The following is a 27,829-nucleotide window of genomic DNA, read 5'->3' on the forward strand; positions in this document are numbered from 1 at the left end:
GTGATTATATCTTGCATGGTTATGGTAAATGTAAGTTTCAGTGGTGATACATGAATATGAAATTTTAATGCATACATTCTATTTGTTTATTTGCCTGTGTAAGCTTCAAATTGTAAAATGATGAACACGGAGTGTTTGGCTGCATGTCAATATTTGTCAAAGTGTGGCCATGTAAACTTTTGTGTAATGTTTGTTAATTCTTCTGGACTAATTCTTTATGTTTGTCTAATGTTTGTTAATTTGAGGAAACTTTGCTAGTTCCAAAGCATCAACCATTTGCTCTGGCTAACATGCGCCTTTTAGTTCTCTACCTTACAAATAATTTGTCTAGTAAAATTGCTTCAACAACTATTGGAATGGGTTTAAAGTGGAATTTTTCTCTTCTAAATGGAACTGGTTACCTTACAACTGCCGGGCGTTCCAGCAAAATTGCTTGATGAATGTTTTAACGGCTCGGTTTTGTTCTCCTTCAGTTTTATATGCAGGGAAGAAAATACTTTTGAAAATACTTTAACTGGTTACCTTATATGAGCATGTTATCATGTTCAAAATACTTTTGAAGATACAAGCTAGTTTTGGAAATTGAAGATGATTCCAATTACCCACTGGACATTTCATGTTTTGAAATTATGTAGATCATTGGATCCATATTTTTGTTTAGAAGTTGATAGAATTTCTTTTGTATCAGGAGTAAATGCTCATGTGGATTTGGAAATCTGAATGCTACGGGAAACCAAGTTGCATTCCATATAATCCTGGTTTATGTATATTTTGAGTTCACTTGGTTGCATTCCATTTTATTGAGTTCTCCTTATCTTGATAGTGACGCAGAGGCAGTTCGGCAAGATAATATATTGAAGCTTGAAGTTGCAGAGTTGAAGTCCAAATTTTGTGAGAGAACCCAAGCTCTCATCCATGGTGACCTTCATACAGGTTCTATCATGGTTACTAGCAATTATACTCAAGTTATAGATCCAGAATTTTCTTTCTACGCGCCGATGGGATTTATGTTAGAGCTCTTATTGGAAACTTAATCCTGGCTTATTTTGCACAAGATGAACATGCAAATGAGGGAAATGACAGAAAGGAATATAAGCTGTGGATATTGAAAACTATAGAAGAGACGTGGAATCTTTTTTATAAAAAGTTTACTGCTTTCTGGGATGAACACAAGGATGGCCCTGGTGAGGCATATCTGCCTGAAATTTATAATAATGCAGAAATTCATCTGTTGGCAAAACAGAAATATATGGAAGATCTGTTCCATGACAGTCTTGGATTTGGTGCTGAAAAAATGACAAGAAGAATTGTTGGGGTGGCTCATGTTGAAGACTTCGAATCAATAGCTGAGCCAGAGAAACGTGTGATTTATGAACGGCAAGCTCTCACCCTTGCAAATTTGCTTCCGAAAGAAAGACGAAGCTTCAAGAGCATTGGTGAAGTTGTGTCCGCCATTCAGCAGTCTAAATCATGAGAAACTCCTCAAATTTATGATTTTAAATATTGCAAGGATAATTGAGTTAAATTGTGATATACAGTAATAACTCCAAAGGACAAACAGAATGTATTCAAGGGTAATAAGATATTTCTTAAGTTTTGCGTCCCAAAAAAAATTTAAAAAAATAAAAATTGAAAGGGCAAATATGTAAAGTTGTATTCTCATAAAATCCTTTTTTTCCATATCTTTCCAACTCTCAAATAAGGGAAAGATGTTTCTTTTCTTTTCTTTCATTGAACTCCCAAACGAAATATGCATCTTTTCTCTTCTTTTCCTTTCTTTTCTAAGTTATCTTTTCTCTTCTCTTCTCTTCCTTCGTCTACTCCCAAACTAAGCCTAAAGTGAAAAAAGCGAAATTCTGGCAACAAAACCCATAGCACACGTGTGCCGTTCGTCGGCGAATTGGACTCTCACAGTCTACGAGTCTACCGTCTCGTCCCCTCGATAGTCTGCTCTTCGCTTCCTCACACAGAATTCTCTAATTCCCCGGCTCTCCCAACCTTATTTAGGTACTGTAACTTTTATTCTTTCCTCGTATTTATTTAATTCCCTGCACCCTTTCCCGTTTCCGATTACATGATAATTTTCTTGCCTAAATAATACACCACAATTGCAGGATTAGATAGTTACTGCTTCTTTCTTTGCCAACTAATTGGGAATTCTGATAATCTGTTTCTTTTCATTTTCCTATGCCAATATGGGTTTATTTATTTACTGGAGACTCCTCCCCAGGTGACGACGACCATAGGCCTTTTTCTTTTTCTAATTAAATTAAGAAATATTTGGTTAGTAAGTTGTGTGCAGGGTTTAGAGGCTTATTTGTTGGAAGTCATCGCCATTTTCTTTTTACATCTGACTTAGTTCTTGCATGATCGGCTGTTGGGTTTTTGGACCCTGGCAAAAAAGGAATTATTTATGATGTTAAGGGGGAAAATACTACAAAAAATTTTAAGTGATAGAATCATTTTGGAAAGCTATAATTTGGTGCATGGTTTTCAAGTGTTCCATTAATGACAGGTGACATCGTGTTGGCGACCTACAAGCGTCTTAGCTATTCTTGCTTTGATTATTTGTGTATTTTCAAATTTGAGATTTGATGTATCTGGTGATCAGAGGAAGATTGGAAGGGGACTAGAGTTTAATGATAATATCTTGTCTGGTATATAATTTGATTCCACGAGCATGCAAATCGGATACATCAGGAGCTGAAGTTGGATTTTCTTTCTGAGTGTCTGTTAACTTGGAGATGTGTGGATGGTTCAAATCCTTTTCTTATTACACATTTTTTTTGTGATAAGTCAAATTTTCATGTAACCTGTTGCAGGAATTTATGAGCACCAGCAGTCTGGAAATGCCGCTGAGTTCTTTGAGAGATGCATTTGATCGAGTTGGTAAGAAGCAAAAATTATCTATTTCCAAATCCCAGGAAGTGATTGACCAGGTCAGGCATGAAGTTGAACAGGCATTGGTTGACATTCAATCAGATCATGTTGCTACCTGGGCTTTAGTAGACATTCAATCTGATGATGTTGCTACATCCCCAATCGATCAGAGATCTATTCTTGATGAACTTATAAATAAGCTCAATATGATTGCCCCCTTGAATCAGCTAGAGGGATCACAGAAAGAGTTAAACCTAAGTCTGAACAAGTACCAGAAGGTCCTTGACAAGACTCTAAATCCTGATATGTCAAAGGCTTATAGGAATGTCGATTTTGATCCACACACCTTACATCAGATCATCCTCAACCATTTTTACCGTGAAGGTTTGTTTGATGTTGCTGATTCCTTAATACAAGAGGCTGGAGAACCAGAGGCCATTTCACTTAGATTGAAGTTCGTTGAGCTGCATGAAATTCTTGAGGCTATGAAATTGAGGAACCTGGAGCCTGCTCTGCAGTGGGTTTCTGAAAACTTTGAACAACTGAAAGAATGTGGTTTGTTCCTTAAGCTAAAACTTCATAAGCTGCAGTTTGTGGAGATTTTGCAGAAAAGATGCCAAGCAGATGCACTTGACTATGCCAAAACATATCTTGCTCCTTTGGCTTCTGTTCACATGGACGAAATACAGAAGCTCATGGGTTGTCTCTTGTGGGTAGGAAAGCTGGACTCATCGCCTTATTCTGAGTTGGTTGACCCAAGCAACTGGGAGAAACTGACAGAGGAAATAACTGAGCAGTTTTGCAATTTCTTGGGGCAGTCATCGCCAAGTCCTCTGAGTGTGGCTCTAGCTGCTGGGATTGAAGGTTTGCCTACTTTGTTGAAGTTGGCAACTGTAATGGCTGCAAAGAAACAGGAGTGGCTAGCAATGAAGCAGTTGCCAGTACCAGTGGAGTTGGGGAAGGAATTTCAATATCACTCAATATTTGTCTGCCCAGTTAGTAGGGAGCAAGGCAGTGAAGAGAATCCACCCATGTTATTGCCCTGCGGTCACGTCCTCTGCAAGCACTCAATCCATAAGCTATCTAAAAACAGTACGCGGAGCTTCAAGTGTCCATACTGTCCGCAGGATGCTTCAGTTACACAGTGTAGACAGCTGTTCTTTTGATATGGACTCCCCGCGTCACTGCTTTTCCGTAAAAATGTCTTAGGGTGGTTTTTTAAGTGGTATTTTATGGAGTTTTGTGCATAGAATTCTTTAAAAGTTTGATGGCTTCTGTACCTAGTAGCATATGTTTTTGACAGGGTCTTGACCGTGCATGAGATACTACTATGTCCGGCAATTCATGCTTCTCATTGGTGTTGGTTAAAGTTAAATAGATTGGTAGAACATGAGGTAGCAATGTTCTCTTGTCACAGTATTCTCTCTGTTTACTGTGCAGAGAGAATGGAGCCTTTGGCTTCTCATTTGCTCTTGCTGCTGGGTGTTACAGTGTGATCGCCAGCATGCGCTTCCCAGTCCTTAGCTGCACCAAATATTTTTCCACTGGCATCTTGTTCCTTTGTGCTCTGTGGCAAATCCATATCTCATCCCAAAACTATCTTAATCCTGTTTGTTTCTGGAAAAAATTTTTGAAAAAAATTCCAATTTAATAAGTAGCAAGGAATTCTTCCTAACCATTTTAACGGTTCTTTATTGAGCCATTGGGGAAAATTCAAGAGCTTTCATTTTATTTCTTGGACACGCTAGGATTTGTTCAAACAATGGCAAAAGTTGCGCTTATGTTGAAAGCATCTAGCAGTTGGAGGTCTGCGCCAAGGGAAAAAGAAAAATAGAGTCTCAAGGCAAACTAGCTGGAGGTCTGCACTAAGGGGGAAAAAAAATAGAGTCTTGAGGCAAACTGGCGTTTGCCCTTCTCTACTGACAGAAAGAATGATCAATAGAAGCTAACGATTCCAGCTGCCGAGACACAGTTTCAGAGGGATTCTCATGCATGGAACGTTAACATTTCCAAAATGGATGACGAAACAAAAAAGAATCCTAAAATACATAAACCTTATCCTTTACTGCTCGAATCGTTTCCTGAGAATCCTATTAATTTTCTCAAACTAGGAAATAACATTGTACCAGAATCAACCAGGGCCTTTTTCTCATCAACCAAGTATTCATCAACTAATTCTTTGACAGATCTAGGAGACAAGGGATGAAAGTTATCACTCCATTCAGAAACAAACCCATTAACCACAGCCCACTTCTCATCTTCGCTCAATTTCCTCCATTTCTTCCCGGCTTCTTCAACTTTCGAGCCCATGTAGCTGCTCAACTCATTAAACAAGAGTTCTCTGCTCTTATTCAAGGCCTCCTCTCTTTGTACGATTTGAGAGTTCAATTTTTCAACCTCTCTGGCCAACTTTAATGCAAGCTCTGCGTCGCTCAAGCTGTTATTGCCGCTGGTGCATGAAATCGAGAATCGAAGCCTCGACGATGTGTTAATGAGCTGGGGCCTCGAGGAAGAATACGAGAGGAATGGATTGGTTTGGAGTTTTGGGAATTGTTGAAGGGGTCTTGGGGCGAAAAGATTAACTCTGAAGGACATTGAGAAAAATTTGTGGGTTTAGATCTCTAATACTGAGAGTTGGAGGCTTGATTTGATCTTCGTTGGTATGTTATGAAATTTCTGTGAGATTCTTGATTTGAGTCGGTGTCAGGCGGTTCACCTTCGGTTCCTTCCGGCAGATAGAGCAATTTTGTCAATTAGCCTCCTGCTCGCAAGCTTTCATACGAATTCATACTCTTGGTCAATTCTGCGAACCGACTCTTATAGTTTTGGGCCTCTTGGGCTTTCACCTCCCCGCCCAGCATGTCGATTGAGGACGGCATTTTAGAAAATGATGTCATTTCTTTTTTGAGCAAATTTTGCGAGGCTTTATTCGGTAATGCATGAATAATGTTGCAGTAGTTAACATCAAGCCAAATAATAATTTTCAATCCAATGGAGCTGATAGGTAGGCCTCCTAAACCTCGTAACGTGCACATCAGATTTTCAGCGAATGCAATAAAACAAATGCTATACAGTGCTCTTTAACTCGGCCGCATCAAGAACCACTTGTGCAGAGGTGCCCTCGGCCGAATCAGATTTGCTTTCAGGATGCCTCGACGATTATTGCATGTACGATGTATCATGGGATTTCAAAGTACTGACAGACAAAGGGCAAGATGTATTAACTAGAACCCAGATAAAGAATAAATGAATCATGAACAACAATAAATTAGTTATGTGTTGTGGATGATACAGATCAATCCAATCTAAGTTTCATCTCAGCTGTCAACCTATGTAGCTTTTGCTTGTTCACCATCTCTATTTGCATCTCCAGCAGCCTCATCCCCAGGAAGGGGATAAAGAAGGGAACTGGAAAATATTTCACATGACAATGTGCTCAAGGTAAGTCTGGTTACATTCCCTATCCCCACCCATAAATGAAAGCAAAACGGGGTGAAGAATAATAGTTCTTATATTGTTCCTTCAGACTCCATAGCTGCTGCATGATGGTGCTCTGCAGAATCCTCAACAATCTGAAGTTACAAATCTAACTGCCAAATCGCATTTCACCACAGTTATGCATCTGGAGCAGCAGCTGCAGAAACTTCAGAAGCAATTACCCACTTCCCAGGTGATAATGGATCAGCTGTGACAAGATATCAACCCATGTGTCAGGAACACCTGGAAGGCACCAGTGCATGCAGTCCTGACCCCATTCAGCCACCGCGTCCTTCTTTCCCAACCAAATTGCTGGATGGGCATCTGATCTGTACTCGCTCATATGAGTCAGATCAAGTATTTCGATATCTGTGCCTTTCAATGCCTCCTGGATAAGATGATTAAGCAGTCTGGCTTCTTTGTTTACACCATTGTTGCCGGGGTCGAACCACAAGTCAAGCTGTTCAGGTATCAGGAGGAAACTGTTCTTAGCTATATTATAGCAAAAGACTGCTGCTGAAGATAATTTCCTCTATTGAAATCTTCCTCTTCCTATTTGCAGTAACAGTCCTTGAAAGAGAAGAACGCTTCAAAAGGACACAAACTACAGAATATCTCTAAATGCTTGAAAATAGTAACCTAGGCTTTTAAAGACAAAAACTTTGAAACAATTTAATCTTATTTTGACATATTTTCAAAAGAAAACTGAAATGTCCAGGCAAGGAAGAGTAGAAGACCAAAACAATAAAAGGTAACAAGCTGGTAGCATGCACGATTTCATACCTGAGGTTCTTCGAGAGGCTCATCAAACACGCAACTACCATTTTGATTCCATTCACCACCATGAAAATGTCTTGGTGATTGCAACCGCCAAAACTTCAGTGTCTTTTCAGGGAATTTTTCCCATATGTGAGCAACCATAGATTTAAGAACAACTTTAAGTCCATCCAACATTTCCAAGGGAGGATGTATTGGTTTCCCAGCCTTATAAAATACAAGTGGAGTCTCTCTAGGAAACTTATCGTAGCCCCACCTGGAGAAGATAACCCATCAGAACAAAAACCAAACACTTCTACCCCACAGAATCTATTATTGCAATATCTGTTCCTAGATTTCCATAAACAGAAAAGGATCAGCCAAGCTTCAAATGTTACAATCATATATCTCCAAGTTGAATTGAAAATCATCATATCGCACCAACAAAAGAAGCACACTACTGACTGCCCAAACAGCACCGAAGGATTGATGTAACAAATATTCAGGACAAGGCAGAATTACTGCATCATATTAATGATGATGTATGAACTTAAATTCCAGCCTGTAATATATGTTTTTTCGTCTTGCAAGGATATTTCTATTCACAAGGCTAAACTGGTTGAGAATTCATATCAGGATTGATAGGTAATACAAAAACTTGGCTATTCTATTAACTTTGAGGGAAAAAAGAACGTAGAATTACCAATGACCAGTATTGAATACTAAAACATCATAGAAATCAGCAATGTTGGCCCATTCATCTGCTGGAATATCAACATCCACCCGATATGTTCCTTTTACTCCATCTCCATCAGAAAGCACAGAATCTTTTGGCTGCCACCTTTTTTTAATCAGTAAGAGCAAGTAAGCTTGCCATTTCCAAAGTAGATGAACAAAATCTCAATGAATAACAGATGAAAGCTGTAAGTCATTTCAGATAGAAAAAAGGGGTCTGTCAATCTTGATGAATTTTCAAGATCAAACCCAACTTTTGTCACAGTATTACATGATTTGACAACTGGAAGCATGAATGTGATGAATTTATACATTCAAGTTTTTTGTTCAAAACAAAAAATCAATCATCGCAGGACGAAAATCAAGAAGCTGCCATGAGTCAATCAGCTTTTTTGTCGAGTCAAAAACTAGCAGTTGTCCTATACTCCTATTTATTACCACCAAATGGCAAACATCTAATTGATGTCAGAAATATTCCTCTACTTGCTAAAACAATTACATATAGGTGACCACTGAACAAAATCATGTAGCTGTAATACATATTTATGATCAAGATCAAACTTTGTCAGTAATATGTGAATACTGCTGCAGGCGCAAGAGTGTTCCCGCTGGTTAATTAGTGACATATTGCAATGTAGATTGTAGTTTCCAAACACTAAATGCATCACAAGATGGATTATAAGACCAATGCATTTTTTCCAATTTAAGAAAAGAAGAGTAAAGTAACAACTTCAAAGATGCCGTTCCATTTAGCCATCTATACTGAAAAAAGGTAATAAAATAACCAAAAGTTATTAATACAATCGGGAAAAATAACTAAAAAATGATGTAGAACATTTATGGTTTTGGATCAGATTATTTTCGACAAGCAGCTGCTTAAGTTGCTCTACTTCCTCTTTTTCTTTCCCGTCACCTCTAGCTTAGAAAAGCAGAATAGGAAACAAGATGAAACACAAAATCATCCATACCCATATGCTTGCAAACATATCTTCTTGGTAATGCTTCATCCTTTTTCCCCACAGCAGATTCTTGAGATGCATATAAAGGCCAATCAAACATTTCAAGTTTATTTTTTTGATTATACATATCAAGTTCGTTTCCAGTGAAAGTTGACATCTTTGTCAAAATTAATGAGACAAGGACTAAATCTAAGCAGAATTCAACTTCAAGATAACCAAATAAATGTACTGAAAAATTGAAAACGAAAAGAAAAGGCAACAAATTCAGTATACTCACTGGTATTTGGCCAGCAAAACAGCACGATGATAAGCAACAGTAACATTGAACTTAGGAAAATAAGCTCCTCTCCAAGCCCCTTTCCTCTTCCACTTCTTAGCACCCTCGTCAGCCACTCTCCAAATACACAATAACGAAACCAAAAAATTCTCGTTCAACGAATCCCCGACAAGCCCAATGTTCTTATTTCTCATCATACCCAAGAACTTCTCCGGGTCAACCCGGTTCAAAACACAGTCTTGGGGCTCCCATCTCCAAGAATTGATCCGACCCATGTGAGCCCTTTGGTTTCTGAGGCAGTTCCAGGCGTTTCTGTGAAAAGGGCAGGTCTCATCATACATGGGCTTGCGACTTGGGTCGGTTACCCACTTGCCTTCGAAGATGTTGCATGGGTTTGGGTCCGGGTGTGGGGTTGAAATTGCAATCTGGGATTTGTTTGCGGGTCCAGAGGGAGTATAGAGGAGGGTAGTGGAATAGACGAAAAGGAGGACGAAGGCTGGTAAGATTAGCCGGGTAAAGAACCTGGAATTCAACTTAGATGCCATTGCAAATCATCCTGCAGCACGAGGAGATTGCAGGCGACTCTGGACTGGAGGAGAAAACAAATTGAACCAAAGCGACGCCGTTCGTTAAGGTCGTTCCAAGTTACGGGGAGAGTTCGGAAAGTTGGGTGTGGGGGGAAAGTTTGAAAAGTGGAAAGAATTTTAGGGGGGTGAAGGTGCAAACGAATCCAGTTTGGCTCGGGTCAATATTTCAACCCGAACTCGTATTCAGTTTGAACTTATTTGGTCAAAATTCCAATTCTAACTTGTATGATTTTAAACTCTGAGTTCGACTTCGTGCAATCCAACTCATGCTTTACGAGTCAATTTGAATTCTAACATGTAAAGATTAGAAATTTGTCAGCTCAATCAAATTCAATCGAATTTTTCACGCACACACACGTGTATGTATGTATGTATATATATATATATATATGTTCTTTTCTATTTATTAGTATAAAATGTCCTTTTATTCTTATTTAAAATTATATAAAATATGAATTTATATTTTTTAAATTCAATTATATTCTATTGAACTCAAATTAAGCTGGATTTGGACGAGCTTCAGTCACTCCTGGAGCTGAATTGGATTTGATTACACGCTTTTCATGTGAAATTGACCAATGGGCGTATAAAAAAGGCCAGCCAGTCGTTTTCATTCACTGCATTCAGATGTAAATCTGGAGCGATGAATAGTATAATTCTTCCGATAATTTAGATTCTTCTATCACTTGTCACTTCCTCCATTTTTTTTAATTAATTTTTAATAACAAGTGATACTTATTGTACTACTTGTTATAAAGGAGGGGGACTCTATGACTGTAGCCGCCAGCGCCACCAGTATCTGTATCACTAATAATAAGGCCACCACCATTGCAATCGGTGGCGTTGGCGAAGACTCAAGATTGGTGTCTTCATCCCTCTCAGCCTCTTCTGCTTCATTTTCATCGTCGTCAACTTCATCGTTTCGATTCGGATTATCATCATCGATTCCCTCTACACCGCTCCTAACAATTCCAACTTGTGCAGCTTCCCGATTGCATCTGCTCCGCCTCCCTCCTCCTCGTCGATGCTGTAAGTCCAAAAAGCTCAACCTTTTTCTTCTTCCCAATCTGCTCGCTGCATTTTGTTTTTTTTTAAAAAAAAAATTTAAATATAAATTGGAATGTTACTGTTCTTTTTGCTCATTTCAGATTCATTTTAGATGAAAAACGCTTAGCTTTTGATATTTTGTCGACATTCTATATACCAGATGTTTTTCCTTTCTGTTTTCTTCTTTTGGCTTTTCACTCTTCTTTAAGTGAGTAGAGTTGATTTTTGTCATCCCAAAACATAATTTGTATGCAGGATTAGAGACTTTAGAGGCGAGGTAGCTGAGCTGTGTATTTGAGGGGCCAACCTCATATTTTTGCCGAACTTTTTTTTCTTTTCTTTTCTTTTTTTATTTTTTGGTTTCGTGATCTGGCTTTATAAGGATTGAAATTATCATTTAAAAATTTTAAGAATATAGTGCAATTTAAAAATTCTTGGGGAGTAAAAGACAGAAAAATGTTTGTTGCCCATGTAGACTGCATGTGGTTGTCTGGCAGTTACACGGAGCTTCCATTTCCAAAATGCTCAACAGCTGTTCTTTAATTTTGAATTGGTAAGAGTATACCAAGCAGTTCTTTTCCCTGCTTTGAAATTTGGTCAATCATCACCAAAAACAATTGGTCTTGACGTCCCAGTGTTGGAGCTCTATTGTTCACATGTATCTGTGTTTGTGCCTGCACAATGTTGCCAAGAGTTTTTATGCCATATAGCATTTTTGGGAGCTACTTTCTGAGTTTTTATTTTATGAATGGATCTTTTTTTGTTTCTTACAGTTGCTAGCATGGACAGTGGTGAATTTCCAAGTCTGTATCCATTGCACCGGTGCAAAACTATTTACCTGGTTGGTATATTCAAATTTTCTAGATATTCAGTATCATGCTCTGAGTATTCCAATTTACTCCCTCTTTTAAGTTTGAAGGATACTTAAGATTGTCCTTTCTCTTGGCTTTTGCACACAATTTAATGGTCTCTGTGGTCTTATTAAACTATAACTTAGGTGAGGCATGCTCAAGGAATTCATAATGTGGAAGGAGATAAGAACTATAAAGCATATATGTCTCCAGAATATTTCGACGCATACCTTACTCCACTGGGCTGGCAACAGGTTGGGAACAGCTAACTTCCTGTGATACAAAGTTGAATCTCTTACCTTTATTTTGTTTTTCAGTCTAGAACAAAGTCCTTAACGGTGACTATAGGGTATGACAATCTTTAGCTCTTGTATCAGGTTGATAATTTGCGCAAGCATGTACATACAAGCGGGCTTTTGAATAGGATTGAATTAGTTGTCACATCTCCATTGCTAAGGTACCAATTCTCTAACTTTTCATGTATTAACTACCATAAGCTATCATTTTTGGAAAGAATGACTCCTCAAACTCTAGCAATTCTGGCATTTTTGCAATCAATGTTGGGTTTGCCTATCCAATTGCTTAAACATACATATTTTCATTTCTTGAACTACCTAAACTGAATTTCTTGAATGAAGAAAGAAACTCCAGCAGAATTAGGCTGCAGCTAGCCTCAAAACCTAATAGTACCTCTAAATTATAGATCAATGACTGTTTCTTTAGTCTTTTTTTTTTTTGAGTGGTCTGTCAATGCCATTCCCATATGGTTGAGTATGCCATTTTCAAGTGCAACGGGATGACGTTTTATAGGCTAATTGCTGTCAATACCTGCTGTCCCCTGATTCAAGGAGACTAAAGTTAACCATGATAGATTGACTGAATAGTTGCTACACAAGCTCTTACCTGATATGAAAAGGCATGCCTTGGCGCCTTGACTGTATGCTTTTGGTTATGATGATTTATCCTGACACTACAGAACTATGCAAACTGCTGTTGGGGTATTTGGTGGTGATGGCTATACAGACAGGATGGATACCCTGCCACTCATGTTGGCAAATGCAGGAAATAGTCGGCGTGCTGCAATTTCAAGTCTTAATTGTCCTCCTATTGTTGCATTAGAACTTTGTCGAGAACATTTGGTAGGTCCTTTGAAGGTTATGTGTGCAACTTTTGATTTTAAATGTGAACATTCTTGTGGTTGTGGATAGCATTCTGATTTTCTTGGTTCAAGTCTGGGGTAGAAAGGAAGCTTTGATTTAATTACTAAGTTCAAATGCTTTATTTTTTCTGGTGCTGTTGAGGCAAGAGAAATTACTTAGGGCAGAAAGTCAAAGCTCTGCTGGACTGAACAGTGAAATGTTATATAAGCATAATTGACTAATTATTTAATTAAGTTTTCATAACATTGTTACAAATATGAGTTTAACAATTTTCTTTTTCTGCAATTTGACAATTTCCAGAGCATTTATCTGTTATCCTTATTCTGAAATGCTTGTAATAGAGTTGAATGTACTATCTGACAAATTGATCATCAAATTTTAAGTTTCTTGTTCTGTTTGTGTCATGCTGATCTAGTTAGATTATTTCATGGTACATCTTTTGAGCCAGTTTTCTTTCTCAATCTTGCTTTGTTTGCGAATAATAAGTCTTTCATTTCCTAGACCTTTATCTTTTTTTGGATTTTTAGTGGTATGCATGTGCTTACGTCTACATGATTGTATGCTTAATTAGGCTTCTTAACATGGTTTAGAAATTATGTATACAGTTTCCCTTCTTGTTGGATTGAGATATATAATATTTAAAGTATGCAAAGTGTTCAGCTGTCTTTGAAGTTTAATTCTGCCAAGTATATTATGTACATTAAGTGACCCTAACATTTGAATTTTTGTTGACCTGAATAAATATTTTCAAAAGTCAAGGGAATTTTTTGGAACTCTTAAATATTTCTTATAGAACTCAAATATCACAACTACTTCCACTTAAATCCAGTGAATTTCCATTTTCCTTTTTTTCTTTTTTATGAGAGACTAGAGGGTATGTGGTAGAGGAGAATATGTTACTCCAGATTCAGATTTTATTTGCATAACTTCTATGTTCATATAAAAGCCTGAATCTTTTTCATTCAATAATCTGGTTGCAGGGTGTTCATCCATGTGATAAGAGGAGAAGCATCAGTGAGTATCAGTGCCTTTTTCCTGCAATAGATTTTTCACTGGCAAGTGTTTCAAATCTCTGCTACCAGTCATTTAGGGTGATATAATGCTATCATTGATCATGGACCAGATATTTCAAACAGATTTTTCCTTGCATATGATTGGATCTTGAATCTTGATTTATGTTTAGATAGCAAGCGATGAGGATACTTTGTGGAAGGCAAATGTCAGGGAGACAAAAGAAGAAGTTGCAGCTAGAGGAATGAACTTCATGAAATGGTAAACTACTTTATTATTCTTGCATTAGAAGTTGAACTTTAATTGCGACCAGAAGCTTGTGTTCAGGTGCACATAGGCTTACACTTATCATCTGTAGAAATAGATTGTAGTAGTTTCAGTCTTGAGTAAGTAACCTGTGCTCAGGAGTACTTTAATAAAGTTTTTGATTTTTGGCCATCTTGGTCCTTACTGCTTGGTGACAAACACATATGATAGAATGGGGCTTAGTCACAAGGTTCACTGGGAGTTAGGCTTGGACTAGGGATGCAAAGCATGGCCTCTCTCTCTCTCTCTCACAATCATTGTTAATTCAAGGGAAGATTAAATGCTCATATATGCATATTTATGAGTCTTTATACAATATAGCTGCATATCTGTGAGTCGTTATACCATATATAGATATAAGTAGCTATATTTATGTCATACTGTTTGTTAGATATGTATTTAGATTGGTGATGCATAAAAACATGTGAGAAAGGTTCGACCCATCTACACATGAATCATTTAGGAAGAATCTTGTGAAGGAGGTTGATTCTTTTCTGTTTTACCTTCTCTAGAACACTTTTCTGAAAAACATATATCATGGATGCAGGTTACTGTCACGAAAAGAGAAAGAGATAGCTGTTGTTACCCACAGTGGATTCTTGTTTCATACACTATCCGCATTTGGTAATGACTGTCACTGTTCAGTGAAGAAAGAAATTGCTCAGCAGTAAGTTCTCATAGGATTAGTATCTATCTACAAAAATTTTAAACTCCATTTGGATGATGTGCTAAACTATTTCGTGCTTTAGATGGCTAAATACCTACCTTGTTAGCAAATCATTGACTATTAAAGGTGAACTGGAAACTTAAATTTGGGAAGGAGGGTATTTAAAAGGCAAGTCACTCTCATAAAATCTTGTCAAAAGATTCGCCCAGCATTTCTACATTCAGATCAGGCCAGGAGTAACATCTTAAGGGAGGGGAAAAGCTGCTTTATAAGGAAAGAAAATTAGTCAACAGAATGACTACTTTTTCTTGAAATTCATTGTTTCTATCAAGACGTTCTATGAAAGAAATGATTACTTTCTCCATGTTTTGCAGTTTTGCTAATTGTGAGCTTCGCTCAATGGTCCTTGTGGATAAAAGGTAGTAGATTGTTTTGTTTTCCACGGCCATTTGAGTATATTTACTCGTTTGCCTACAACGTGTCTGACTTTTTCCAATTTCCAGCATGATAGGGTCAGACAGTTCACCAATAAATTATCCCGGTAAAATTCCTTCTGGGCTGGATTTGCCCAGCGATTTAGCAGACGAGAAGAATCTGGAAAATGGGAAGACCTAACGAAAGACATTCCAACCGGGTCTTTGAAGGTAATCATAATCCTGTTCTTGTGGTAGCTTCACTTTTGACTTGGTTTCAAACAAAAGTTGACAACTTTATCATTTTCTGCACCTCTCTAAGGAAATTTATGATTTTTTTTTATAAGGTTTGATCATGTCTAATGCACAAACAAGATGTACCTTTATTCACTTCCTAGTTGATTTAAACTGCAAGCCATGATCCAAAAACAAGCTGCATGTTGTTGATTACTTGAGTCTTGACAGCTGTCAATTTCCCTTTGGTTTTTGTTTGGGTGTTTTTGTTTCTTGAGGAGAGAGATTCTTTGTGCAAAAGCAGACCATTTCTGCTCTAATTACTAGTTATTAGATTGCAATTTCTTAAAGCATATTAGACTGCATGTATGCAAAAATATAATTAATTTCTCTCGGCCAGTATCTGCTTCGTAAATGATGGAAGAACCACATACTCAGATCAACCCATTGAAGCATGGGATTGCTGCTGCTATATGCCTGTGTACCTTGGCTGCAATCTCATGACTTAAAAAGCAGCTGAACTTTTCGTGGAGATGATGACTTTCTAGATGCAAGGAGCAATACTGTTTTGCATCGTCTGTAATTTGTTTGGTTATGTATATGTAAGCCATCTAAATTTCTATCTCTTGGGAGATTACTGCGAATCCACCGTAAAATCTGATCATATTTTTCTGTCTCTTGGAGCTAAGAGGGTTTTATTTATCGCTTTTCTCTTGAGCAATGCTTTCCGCCTTGATTTAAGATTCCAACAGTTCCTTTGCTGATTGTTTGTTATTTTTTCGGCTTAAGCTTTTACCTTTGTGATTAGAGGTGGGCAAGCGATCCAGAACCGAAAATACTATTCTTCACTGACCTGCCGTGGTACGCATGTCCTTTCCAATTCTTGGAAAGTTTGCTTGCCTTTCGCCCAAAAAATTTTTCGCAAGACAGCTTACTTTTGGGCTAAAAATTTGTACGGCCCCTAATGTTAGCGTTAGTGTAGGGGCCAACTTGGCGGCGGGCCAGGCCAGGCTTCACATTTATCTAGCTGAGCAAATCGTTTTGCAGTGATGAATGGGCCAATTAACAACGTAGATTTGAGCTTTCAATGGTCTTTAATGGATGTTTTCGAATAGCAAGACAAATGATGAGCGTTTTCATGGTTCGTTCACTTGTACAGGTGTTCTAACCAAGAGCAAAGACAAAAGTATATTTTTAAAGATATTTTTTTTTTCAAAAGTATTACACCACCCATGCAGGGGGGTTACATTTAGTATCATATTGTGATTAAAGTAAAATGTTCAATTTCCACCAGCCATACAATTAAAATTTTGTGGAGATGGTAACACCCTGGTTGAATTAGGCATTTCTGTTTTCACTCAAACTATAATTCAAGACAGTTTAGAGGCCATGTAAATCTTTCCTTGTTGAAGCAAATGGACTGTCCTCTTTATTACCGTGTTCCCATGCTAAAGAAATGGAAACTCAAGAACAAAAATTACGAAAGAGACAAGGTGCGCTTTGCAATTGCAAGGAAACAGAAGAGACACGGCCAGATGCAGATTGCTCAACATTTTGTTTCTTCCCAAAGTTTATGTCACTCAGATTCATTATTTTGCAACGCCACTGCATTTCAAACTATTGAACCGCTCAAGCATGCAACTAGTTTTGCCAGACTCTGTCAGGCTGATATTCTTCCTGGCACCTCACAGACTGCACCAGTGACCAACCAAATATAAGGCCTTCATTTTTTAGCTAGTTCCCTTTTAACAAGTCAAAGAACTGCACTGGTTTCTTCTTTGGCTCAGGACAAATCTCCTGAAAATGCAGATAAAACAAGCCGGTTCAGTCTTTTGAAGATATACAGACAGTCATGCTCCACACAACAAAAATTGTTAAATGTAGATACAAAATCTAATTCTTGTATGTGAACTAAACCAATACCTCTATGGCAGCAGCTAGACGTAAAATAGAAGCTTCACCCCACGGACGACCTAAAAGCTGTAGACCTATTGGGAGTCCGTGCTTATCATAACCAACCTGACATACAGCATTTTGTCACACAATAATCAAACGTGAGAAAGCCGGGTTCTCATAGTAGACCCATCAAATTCCAAAAGTATTATTTTGTGGGCACTGGAAGTGAAAGGATCAGTTCAATTGTGAAGTAGTTGAAAACAGAGATTTCCAATAGTTAGTGAAGTCACTATATTAGTATGTGCAACAGGTTCGTTCATCATGGCCTGTATAAAAAGAGAACCAAACATCGCACAGATTCTAACCACTTGCAGAATATATTTAATGAACTTTATCACATAGTCGGAGATTACGGACGCTGTAGAGTAGAATCTTGCAACACTAGTGAGATTTAGATTCACTTTGCTGGGGAGGCTAGAAAAATGTCATAATACCTACTACAGATATATTTGACAAAACAAGTCTCCATAATACCTACTACGAGGTGCAAAGACCAAAGGCGATCCAAAAAGCCCAGGACGCTAGTCAGTCTAGGGGGTGACTGGAAAAAATAGACGTTCCACTATTTTGAACTAGCTATGGAAGAGATATAGAAGGCCAAGATGCTTGGACCAAGGAAATAGTGTCTAAGGGTAAACACAGTATAACTGCAGAAGTATGAAGGAAAATACTTTAATGAACCACAAAAGATCCAACGTCAAGAGATCGTACACTTCATATAACCTGGAGTCTATCTTCAATGTGAACTCAAACCTAATGTTTGGTTAGGCTTACCTACTTTGCATGACGAAGAGAATAAGCTTTCTACGCGTCAGGGGGCATAAGTGCTTTTTTCACAACGAGGTTGAACAACCTTTAGGAAAAATATTATGCTCGAGCATAGACAATGCCCAAAAAACAAAGCACAAAAGAAATCTGGGAACAGGGGAATCATTTATTAAAGGCAGGACATGTTGAGTCACTCTGGTGTTCTTGCCATCTAAAACAAAGCAAAGCAACTAAGAGACACTTACAGGGACAGAAATTGCAGGCAATCCAAGAAGATTTGCCGGCACAACAAAGCGCATGAGATTTCCTGAAAAAGAAGAAGCATTAATATGGTCATACTGGAGCCTTGAAGCAAATTAATGTTCTAGTAATAACATTCTTAACTGAAAGTAATTAGTTTGCACAGCTAAAATGATTTTACATAACTTGAAGCATCCTAGTTAAGTGCAAACACTTGCAAGATCTCTTGACATAAGATATTACAAATTAGTAGTAGTTTGCATGATGATAAAACAAACCAACCAACCTGAGACTTGAAGATCTGTTTCTCCAGATTTAAGGGCAGCTGGTGGTATGATAGGTGCTGTCATGCTGAAAAGGGGAATTTTCATATGCCAGTAAGAGTTTGCTCGAAAGAGGCCGCTTTGTCACAGTAAAGAAATAAACAAAAATGTTCAAGAAAGGGCTTTTCTGGCTGATTGTTACATGAGTGACAAGTGAAAACCAGGAGAAGAGGAAGAAGAGCCACGAGTGATGATCGAATGAATGACGGATACAATAGGCAGGAGATTAGCCAAAGAGTCAAAAACATATTTTGGAATCATATCATAAAGAACCATAGAGTAGAACTCGCACATACCCTGTTGTAGGGGTAACAATGACATCCACCTTCTTGAAAATTTCCATATGGTAGTGCATTATCCTTCTTCTGTATGGCAATATATAAGATGAGATTCAAACCTATGCTGAATTCATAGTAAAATAGCATTTTATAGTGAGTGTCAGTAATCTAACACTTGCATTTCCTGGAGAGTATCGAACCTTTAAGATATCATAATGCTAACTGCCTTTTCCTAATTAACAGTAAATTATGGAAGCAAAGTTCTAGAAGAAACAATGGGTGACTATTAGTAAGATGGTTGAGATACCAAGTCTCAGTTTTTCAAAATCATGCACACTTAAGCAGAAGAAAACTTTACCTGGATGACATAACAACACGAATAATTTATTTAACCAAAAAAAAAAAACCTTGATCCTCAAGACAATAGTCTGGAATAACAAACACATTAGTTTGACAAGTAGGTTGCAACCTTTACCAGTCTAAGTTTGTCATTTTCCCTGAAACAAACTGCAGTTGTAAAATCAAATTTTTGAATATTTCCAGAGGTCCGTGCATGGGTGTGAGAGTGAATGTGGTTATAAAAATAGCTGTAAAGGGAAAAAAAAAACAACATATCAAATCGGACATAAGCGTAATTAATTATGTGGCCCAGAAAGTACTTGCATGATATTGATTTAATCACAAAACACTACAGATCATAATAATATGCCTTACCTTAAACACTGGGCAGCAACATAATCTGATGCAGTGAATGTTCTAAAAAGTGCCAGATTTGTGCGAGTGTCAAGTGAAAAGTATTTCCCTTTCCTACACAACAAGAGGTAGCAACATTAAATGTTTTCAAACCATCAAACACTTGAGAAAAATTACAAAGTTAGCAAACTCAAAGTCCTCAAGTAGAGCACACACAAATGGAATCATACGATCCAAAAGTTAAGCTTCATACCCATCCTCAAAATCAGGAGTCAAAGAGGAAAGCGATTCAGAACCAATGGAAAGAATATGAGCTGTGCGCATCTCATGCAGCTCTGGAATAGCAATCTCCACCATCTAAATGACAGAAGGTCTAAAAGATTAGAAGCATAAAGCATATTGTTTATGCACATATCAGGAAACAACTTCTCACTCTGATTTGATGCACTTAATGGTTCAATAACAGCATGTGCACAAAGCAACTGACTTACGTTGCACCCATGTTTTTCTGATAGCAAATTAAGGATTTCCTCGCACTTGATGGAGATATCAGTTGAGAAAACGTCATTGAACCACTGCAGAAGGAAGCTACATACCAGTAATGGTAATTGAGAGTGACTAAATTACTAATTTTCTGATGAAAATGAGAGAAGAAATACCTCTGTGTACTTCCCCAACCGCAATGATCCTACAGCATTCAACCCCTCATGTGAACACAAATATGGCAAACAAGGAAGAGACTGCAAAAGGATCAGAAAATGAAGAAGATAACTAGTACTGTAGAATAAAAAACAACACTTCTGTAACTTGTAACAAGATCTTATCATGCTCCCTGACTTTAGATCAGTCAACAGCAAACTTGACACCAGCATAGGACACTTATTAGAGTAATTGCTGGTTCTAAACTATTCATTTGATGCACCATCAAATACAACTACTCATTACATCCACCTCTTCAACATTAACCAGCATGAAATTTCTAGTATGTAACCTAAACTTGACTTAACAGGGCATCAGCTTCTGGAAACTGTTTCTGAGTACTGTTATAAAATTAATAATCAGATATTCAATTAGCCAAAACTTCAACTTTTAGTCAAGTCTTTTGATTCCCTTCAGGTTTCAGCTAAATTCGTGTAACTAAAAACATGGGAAGAGAAGTGTGTTAAAAATCAGGCATCCTCAAAATCTCAAATGTTGGGAGAAAAAGGAGAACAATATTAAAGTTGCATCAATTGCAGAAAAGCAAAGATCAGTTTAATACCCTGTGTGTCCTTTTTTTCAGTGAATGACTATCTCAAGTTCATTTAGCATAAGATACCATTTAATCATTATTTATTATTGGAAGTAATGTGCTTCTGTGTATCCTTTTTTTCGGTGAATGACTATCTCAAGTTCATTTAGCATAAGATACCATTTAATCATTATTTATTATTGGAAGTAATGTGCTTCTGTAAATTGCGGATGTCCTTCTTTCCTTTAAAAAAAAAAAAACAAAATCCATTCGTGCAGCAAAAATCAAAGAAAAAACTTGATTTAGGGATATATTCTGCTAACCATTTGTTCTGTTTCATTAAGTTGTACCTTGAAAATGCATAAAGAATGAATAAAATTTGTGGATTGGCTACAAAAAGATAACTGGACTCGCAACTGGAAAAGGAAACTTAAGAGCCAAGCAAGTATAACAGTTTGGTATAACAGTTTGGACCATACAGGTCGCAAGGCAATTCTATCTGCAGCAGAGGACCCCAATATTGCTGCATACCTGAAAAGTTGTCAAAACACCAACCAATCAGGATACATCATCTTCCAATTGACAGAGTTTATGGTCTAAGCAACAAAAGAGTCTACTGCTTTTGTTTAAATTTAACATATCAGATATTTTACAAATGCTTTTTGAACTACTATATAAAGCCCTGGGCTATTTTAACTTGATTTCATGCTTCCAAAATGGCAGAAAAGTTTGACCTTGGTTTTAATGCAGTCATAATTCTCTCCAGGTATTTTCCATGCCTTGACAGACATTTCTCTCGGATTTCTAATTTAGAGCCTCCACCTCTTCATTGTGCCTGGGTCTCATTTAACAGTACATGCAAGAAATTGTCAAAGGCTCCCTTGGTTCCATGCGTCATGCAGGTAGGTGTTAAGATGCATACAAAAGGGAAAACACATGCTGTGCTGGCAAAGCTAACGACTTGAAATGATGACACGACCACATTATTTGTGCTAAAGTCCAAGTTAGAAACCAGAATAAAAATGAGAGAAATATGATAATCCAGCTGGAATACTATGTATTTAGCTCAAAGTAACTTCAAAAAATTAATTTAGAAGTGTACTAAAGATTATATTCAGCTGCCCGCATCCACTAAATTCATCGAGGAGGCATTTGAACCCATCCAATAGATCCAAACTTCATTCAAGTCCCATTTCCATGCAGATACAGTTGCTGGACAATCTTACATATAAAGATATTGAAGTGAAAACTACTTTATATAGGAACATAATAATATAAATTTGTATTCTAAATCACTCCATGCTTAACCATGTAACAACATAAAAATAGCAGAAAAGTGATGTATGGATAGCATACAAAGAAGCTCATACACATCAATCACTTACACAAGTAATGCATCCTCAACTGATGATGTGATAGGCCCAATAATCTCTACAGTCCCTGAATCACATAATGCCCTGAAACAGAAAGCTGAGAGATATTAAGTTCACATAGTCCAGTTTAACTGCATGAGATAATTAACAATTTAGAAAATTTATCTGCACTTGAACAACCCAATTTATCTCACATCTTCTCTGATCAAATTTCAATTATTTGGGATTCTGTTCTCCAAACTAGTTGTAAGATGGAGGGCTAAAACTTTTCACTTTTCATAAGTGATGAATAAACTTTTGCTTGACAAGATGGTCAAGAGTACAATGCTGATAAGACAGATAAGGGAATACAAAATGCTATTACAACATTGTAAAATAAGCCAACATGAGAAATAATGTGACATATGATTGACATCCACATTCAGACTGGACTTTACTTGTGATGGGGGATACAGTAATGACAATGTATTTATTTCTATAGTTTCCGAGCTGATGGAAAAATACTTTAAAAGTCAAGCATTACATGGCTCTTGTAGATTTCCATATGTTTGAAGAACAAGAAAATTCCTTTTCAGAATGAATAAAAATAAGTTCAAAGATCTAATCAAATTTGATGGTAGAATAAATATATACGTACACAAATGTAGGCCAAAGAAGATACTCGAAGCTTACAACCTAAACAACTCAAACAGGACCACTCTGAAAGAGAAAATGTGACTTGAAATCAAAAGGAAAAAAATAGTACAGAGAGAAACAGTTCAATCTAAAGGAAGTGTCATGTTATTAATGACTTACCCTCTCATGTCAGTCCGGCCATATGTCGTCTTCAAGCCAACAACACCACAAAGAGAAGATGGAATACGTACTGAACCTGCCTTTTGAGTAACCATATGGAATTAGGAGGATTTGATAAAAGTGAAGAAAATGATTCAGAAGCCTAAAGAGCTGTTAGTGTACAACCTCCGCCATCTGTTCCCAATGCAGCCGAACATAGTCCGGAAGCAACAATTGCTGCTGGCCCTGAAGAAGATCCACCTGTATACCTATCTGGAGCGTGGGGATTCCTTGCAGTCCTGCGATATGGAACATAACATTTTCAGTTAGACATCAATTTGCCAAAAAAATGTGCAAACCAAATCTTCCCTCCAAAAAAAAATTTAGTAAAAAACTGAACTAGCCAATGCAAGTTTGTCATCATTAGTCAGATTACTTAGCTCAGTCTAAAGGGAAAAGAAAATTAGGTGTTTACCATAACATACCATCCACATAATGCAAGCCCCCCTTACCTATTTACTTTTTTACTTTGTTTGAAGGAGGGGGAAGCAAGGCAGAGAAGAAGATAGGGAAGAAAAACCCTAGCCATGGCACCATACTACATGATGTTTCTGGTTCATGACTTTATATTAATAGCAGGCTATATCTAGGATATATATTATTATGAACATTGGCAGATCCCTGAAAGACCATAAACCTCTGTAGCACTCTGTTAAGTAAGTAACTGGGGCTTCAATATCATTTAAGTGTTAAACAACGACAATATCCAATGTCACAAATCTGTACACTAATAATGCATATGGAAGTCGTACTTAAATAATATCATAGTGAAAACAAATACTACAAAGATTCTGAGCCAAATAAGATTCAAACATGTACCAATACCAACAAAATAAAAGTGAGGAAAAAGATGAACCAGATTCGCTATAAGATGGTGCAGAAGCATCACAAAATAAAGAAGTAAAATCTAGAATCCTGAAATTGCTACATAAAGAAAGTTCTGAAATCTCATTAAATCTCAGTAAGGTACTCAAGCTCAGTAGCATTTCAGTTGGATTGGACTGCATTAAAGGGATTATCAGTTGGATTGCATTTCTGTCTTGAACTAACCAACACAAACCAAGCATCTATTCACTAGGACCTAAAAAATAGACTATACTTGAAGATGAGCAAATTTTTCACTCCCAAAAGCTTAGATCCATGGTTTGCATGTGCAATGACGATAACGTTTTACTACTGCAGAATGTTGCATAATTGCAAAACTTACCCATGATTTGGATTATTTCCAGTTGTTCCCAGGCCAAATTCATGCATGTTGGCTTTTCCAACTAAAATCACACCACAGCTCCTTAACCTTGACACAGAAACTGCATCTTTTTGCACCTTACGCACCTCATGTAACCATGTTGTTCCACCTTTTGATCACAAAGCACTAACTTCTTAATTACTCAAAAAGAAACTGGAGAAAATAGAAAGCAAAAATGATACCGTTGGATGGATAAGGGTGGCAATCGATGTCATCCTTGATAGCCATGAATGTCCCATCTAATACTGACAGTGGTTTTCCTGGAGAACCACTCAGCAGAGGGGAATCAGTCTTGAGTTAACACCAAAAAACTTCAATTACTTAAGTAAATATAAGATAAGATTCAGCCGCAGAATAGCCTAAGATATTTTAGTGACGTTGTAAATCTACAATACCTTCCTCAAACCTCTGTGTTGAAGCTGCAGCTTGCTTTCTTATATCCTCAGGGTCATAAGAAATCAGTAATGGTGTTGATGGATTCTTATTGTCGAACTCCCCGATTGCTGCAATGAACCGCTCAGCAACCTAGACAAAGAGTTAATTTCTTGAAAATAGTATATAAGAGAAGAATAGATACAATCATACGAATTAAACTCACTTACGATGGAAGGGGTGGTAAGCTTAGATCTGTATGCATATGCATAATCACGAATCTTCCAGTAGCGGAAAGATGCAATAGAATCTGCAATCCATGTCTCATCAGGATCGTAGTGTGGAAGACACTTCAATGCTAATTCAACTCGGTCTTCTGGTTTTCCATCTTCTTCCAAATGAGCAACACCAGACTCGGGTTCTAAACATAGATTATGGAATCTTGGTCAGAAGCATCTTAGAAGGATATAAAATTTTTGAAGGGCAAGCTCGACCACAAACTCGTGCCTTGTTCCGTATTGTCAGATAACTTCTGATTTTTGTGCATGAAATGACACCAGGGAGCCCAGGAGGACTTAATGGGAATGCATCAGCAAATCTTAATTTTGAGAACATTACAGGCCCTTTTTGCACTGAATCACCCATTTCTGTGTGAGAATTTTAGAGGTGAATCACCCATTTCGGTTTAATCTTTTCATTTGTCTTTGTGCATTCATTCTTTTGACTTGCATATATAAGAACATAGGAAGCAAAAGGAAGAGGCATTACTTTCCAAAGGAACTGTCACTGCGTACCAGAAACCACGCATGTTCCTTTATCTCCTATATTTCTGTCATCCTCAAATACTACTTCTTAGTTTAAATTACTCAATGCGTCGCAGGTAGATGGAATGCCTCGTAACTTCATGCAAAATTCGGTAGATAAAAGCAATATTGTTCACTTGTACTCGTTTGGTTTTGTAATTGTACGCAATAAAGCATGGTTGAAAAGATAATGAAATTTCATTAAAAAAAAAAACAAAAACAAAAAAGAGGCAATTCCTAGAATTAAGTATCGAATATTGTAGCAAGGCAAGAAGAGGTAAAGGAAAGGAGTAAGAATGAACCTTGGGGAGGAAACTCAGGTCTAAACATGGGAGGTTCGGGGATGACAGTATTTCTCAACATCTGTGACAATAAACACACAATTAAAATGATAATGGCAAAGAAACAATTTGAGACTTGAAAAAGGCACAGACCTCGACCACCCTATTCTGCTTCTTCAAATGAGATATAAGCATGGGACCAATGAATGGCGCTTCTAGTAACCCCACAAGCAATTTGAGCGAAAATCCAGTCAAATGCGGAGCTGCATAATCAACACGTCGTTAATTGCTAATCAGAAGCACAATCTAATTCAACAATGAATACACCATTTAGACAACAGCAATCTTCAATTTCAACTTTATAAGGGGAAAAAAAACAAAAACAGAACCTTGAACTTGTTCAAATTCATATTTGACAGCGGTCAAGTCGACTTCAGCTGCAGGCAACATTACTTGCTTCTTCCCCATTTGATTAAAACAACAGAACCGACGATGCTCTAGTGATGATGATGCTCTAGTGATATACTACTGCTTCGCTGCATCAGAAATCAGACAAGTGAAACTGATCGACCTAATCACTCCGTAATGAATCAAAAAAACCGCCAAAATTTGCTTTACATACCTTTAAATTTAGTAGAAAACTTGTACAAGGGAATCCCCACCAAAGACTGAGGATCGAGATGCCGAAGTAGAAATCGATGGGAAATAAATACAGGAAGAGAATAGCGGTCTGCAATAAATAAAACAATAAAGGGAGAGGTTGAGAGTTGAGAGTTGAGAGTGAGGAAGTAAGGTGGGTGGAGACCTGATAGAAAAGACTCAAAGGAGGAATTTGAGAAGGAGGGAGAGAAGGAAAGGTTGACCTACTTCCTGCTACTGCTATTAAGTTTAAGTTACGTACATGGCGTCAGATAACAACAAAGACTCACTGTGTCAACTCGGCCCTCTCTCCATTCCATTTTCATTTTGTGACGTTTTCTTTGGAGACTTTTGGGTTCTTTGTTTAGAGGTTTTTTTTATTCTGCATGTCGCTTTCGCCACTCTCCAGTCCCAGTCTCTCGTTGAGTTTTGGCGTGCCGTTAATAGCAAACAAACGTTTTTGCACTTTGTTTCCTGCAGAATCGGAATCGGATTTGCAGTCATGTTTCGATTTGGTAGACGACCTTCTCACATCTCAGCTCTGCCATGTTGACTTGACTCTCTTTTTTCAATTTTTTTTTTTTTTTTTTTTGAAAAAAAAAAGAGCTTTATCATTTGGGTGGCCTGGTGGTGTATAGTAGTAGCAAATGATCCAACCCGAGAGAGACGTGCCTTGGTGGCTTGGGCTTGGCCCTTGGTCCTGCCAGCAACAACAGGAGGTTGAATTGCATCCTCGACGCCTCTCTCAAGTTGGTACAAATATAATTTATCCGATTATAAAATTCGTACAAATCCTATACGTTGTATAAAAACAAACACTTCGCAGCTGACTTTTGAGAAAATTTCATCCGACACCTGGAGGGGTAAAAATGAAAGAGGAAAATTGTAATATAAATAGTTAAACGCAAAGTACAACGTGATCGTGCGTGTTTCAATACGTTGTTTCCATAGTGCCCTTCTATATATGTGGGTGCGATAAACTGTTGAAAATTTGTCAAAAAAAATATATATATAATTAATACAAATAGAAAAATGCCATCAACACGGAGCAAAAATGCCATTAATGGCTTAAATGCCGCTTCTGTATAGGAAGTGATCAGTTTACACCCTAAACTATCCATTATTCAAACAAAAAAGCAGTTTATTCGATTGCACTCCCGTAAAGGATAGAACAGATTAAAATCAATAATTGAGGCATGTTCAAGACGGTATTAATGTGTGAAAGCTATTAAGTATTATTATCTTATCGAACTTACTCTATTGCCCATAAAGTTGCCTTCAAAGTCTTTTCAAAAAAAGGTTGGTTTTGAAGATATTTCACGCTATCTAAGATTCAGTCCAAGGAAATTTCCAGATGTCATTCGTTAGGCACTATCCGGGTTAGAAAAATGATGGCAGGAAGCTTATATGACTGGGTCCGGGATTAGGAGTA

General features: G+C 37.5%; 4 protein-coding genes and 1 pseudogene across 4 annotated transcripts; 3 read left to right on the forward strand and 2 right to left on the reverse strand.

Annotated features, from left to right (window-relative positions):
- The first annotated feature begins 117 nt into the window (after positions 1–117).
- LOC113728696 (methylthioribose kinase-like) lies at positions 118–1,593 on the forward strand (annotated as a pseudogene).
- A 142-nt stretch (positions 1,594–1,735) lies between these two features.
- On the forward strand, positions 1,736–4,281 carry LOC113731587 (protein RMD5 homolog). Its single transcript, XM_027256943.2, has 2 exons — positions 1,736–2,007; positions 2,823–4,281. Exon 2 carries the CDS (start codon positions 2,829–2,831, stop codon positions 4,044–4,046), a length of 1,218 nt encoding a protein of 405 aa, XP_027112744.1. The 5' UTR covers positions 1,736–2,007; positions 2,823–2,828; the 3' UTR covers positions 4,047–4,281.
- A 1,842-nt stretch (positions 4,282–6,123) lies between these two features.
- LOC113731588 (protein trichome birefringence-like 12) lies at positions 6,124–9,934 on the reverse strand. Its single transcript, XM_027256944.2, has 4 exons — positions 9,085–9,934; positions 7,817–7,954; positions 7,141–7,390; positions 6,124–6,817 (listed from the first exon to the last, which is right to left on the reverse strand). The coding sequence occupies exons 1-4, from the start codon at positions 9,627–9,629 to the stop codon at positions 6,536–6,538; spliced, it is 1,215 nt and encodes a 404-aa protein (XP_027112745.1). The 5' UTR covers positions 9,630–9,934; the 3' UTR covers positions 6,124–6,535.
- Positions 9,935–10,246: 312 nt separating this feature from the next.
- LOC113731589 (phosphoglycerate mutase-like protein 1) lies at positions 10,247–16,081 on the forward strand. Its single transcript, XM_027256946.2, has 11 exons — positions 10,247–10,700; positions 11,492–11,559; positions 11,716–11,823; positions 11,947–12,026; positions 12,546–12,708; positions 13,710–13,784; positions 13,913–14,001; positions 14,594–14,713; positions 15,088–15,132; positions 15,217–15,357; positions 15,761–16,081. Exons 1-10 carry the CDS (start codon positions 10,442–10,444, stop codon positions 15,326–15,328), a joined length of 1,119 nt encoding a protein of 372 aa, XP_027112747.1. The 5' UTR covers positions 10,247–10,441; the 3' UTR covers positions 15,329–15,357; positions 15,761–16,081.
- A 756-nt stretch (positions 16,082–16,837) lies between these two features.
- On the reverse strand, positions 16,838–26,915 carry LOC113731590 (fatty acid amide hydrolase). Its single transcript, XM_027256948.2, has 21 exons — positions 26,381–26,915; positions 26,148–26,294; positions 25,912–26,021; positions 25,780–25,840; positions 24,905–25,095; positions 24,698–24,827; positions 24,485–24,562; positions 24,264–24,411; positions 23,183–23,295; positions 23,018–23,093; positions 22,235–22,306; positions 21,329–21,380; positions 20,278–20,358; positions 20,110–20,193; positions 19,872–19,975; positions 19,640–19,732; positions 18,944–19,012; positions 18,611–18,675; positions 18,330–18,391; positions 17,284–17,379; positions 16,838–17,157 (listed from the first exon to the last, which is right to left on the reverse strand). The coding sequence occupies exons 2-21, from the start codon at positions 26,224–26,226 to the stop codon at positions 17,095–17,097; spliced, it is 1,827 nt and encodes a 608-aa protein (XP_027112749.1). The 5' UTR covers positions 26,227–26,294; positions 26,381–26,915; the 3' UTR covers positions 16,838–17,094.
- Between the last annotated feature and the right edge of the window lie 914 nt (positions 26,916–27,829).

The sequence above is a fragment of the Coffea arabica genome, chromosome 2e (assembly GCF_036785885.1).
Source record: "Coffea arabica cultivar ET-39 chromosome 2e, Coffea Arabica ET-39 HiFi, whole genome shotgun sequence".
Taxonomy (NCBI): Eukaryota; Viridiplantae; Streptophyta; class Magnoliopsida; order Gentianales; family Rubiaceae; genus Coffea; species Coffea arabica.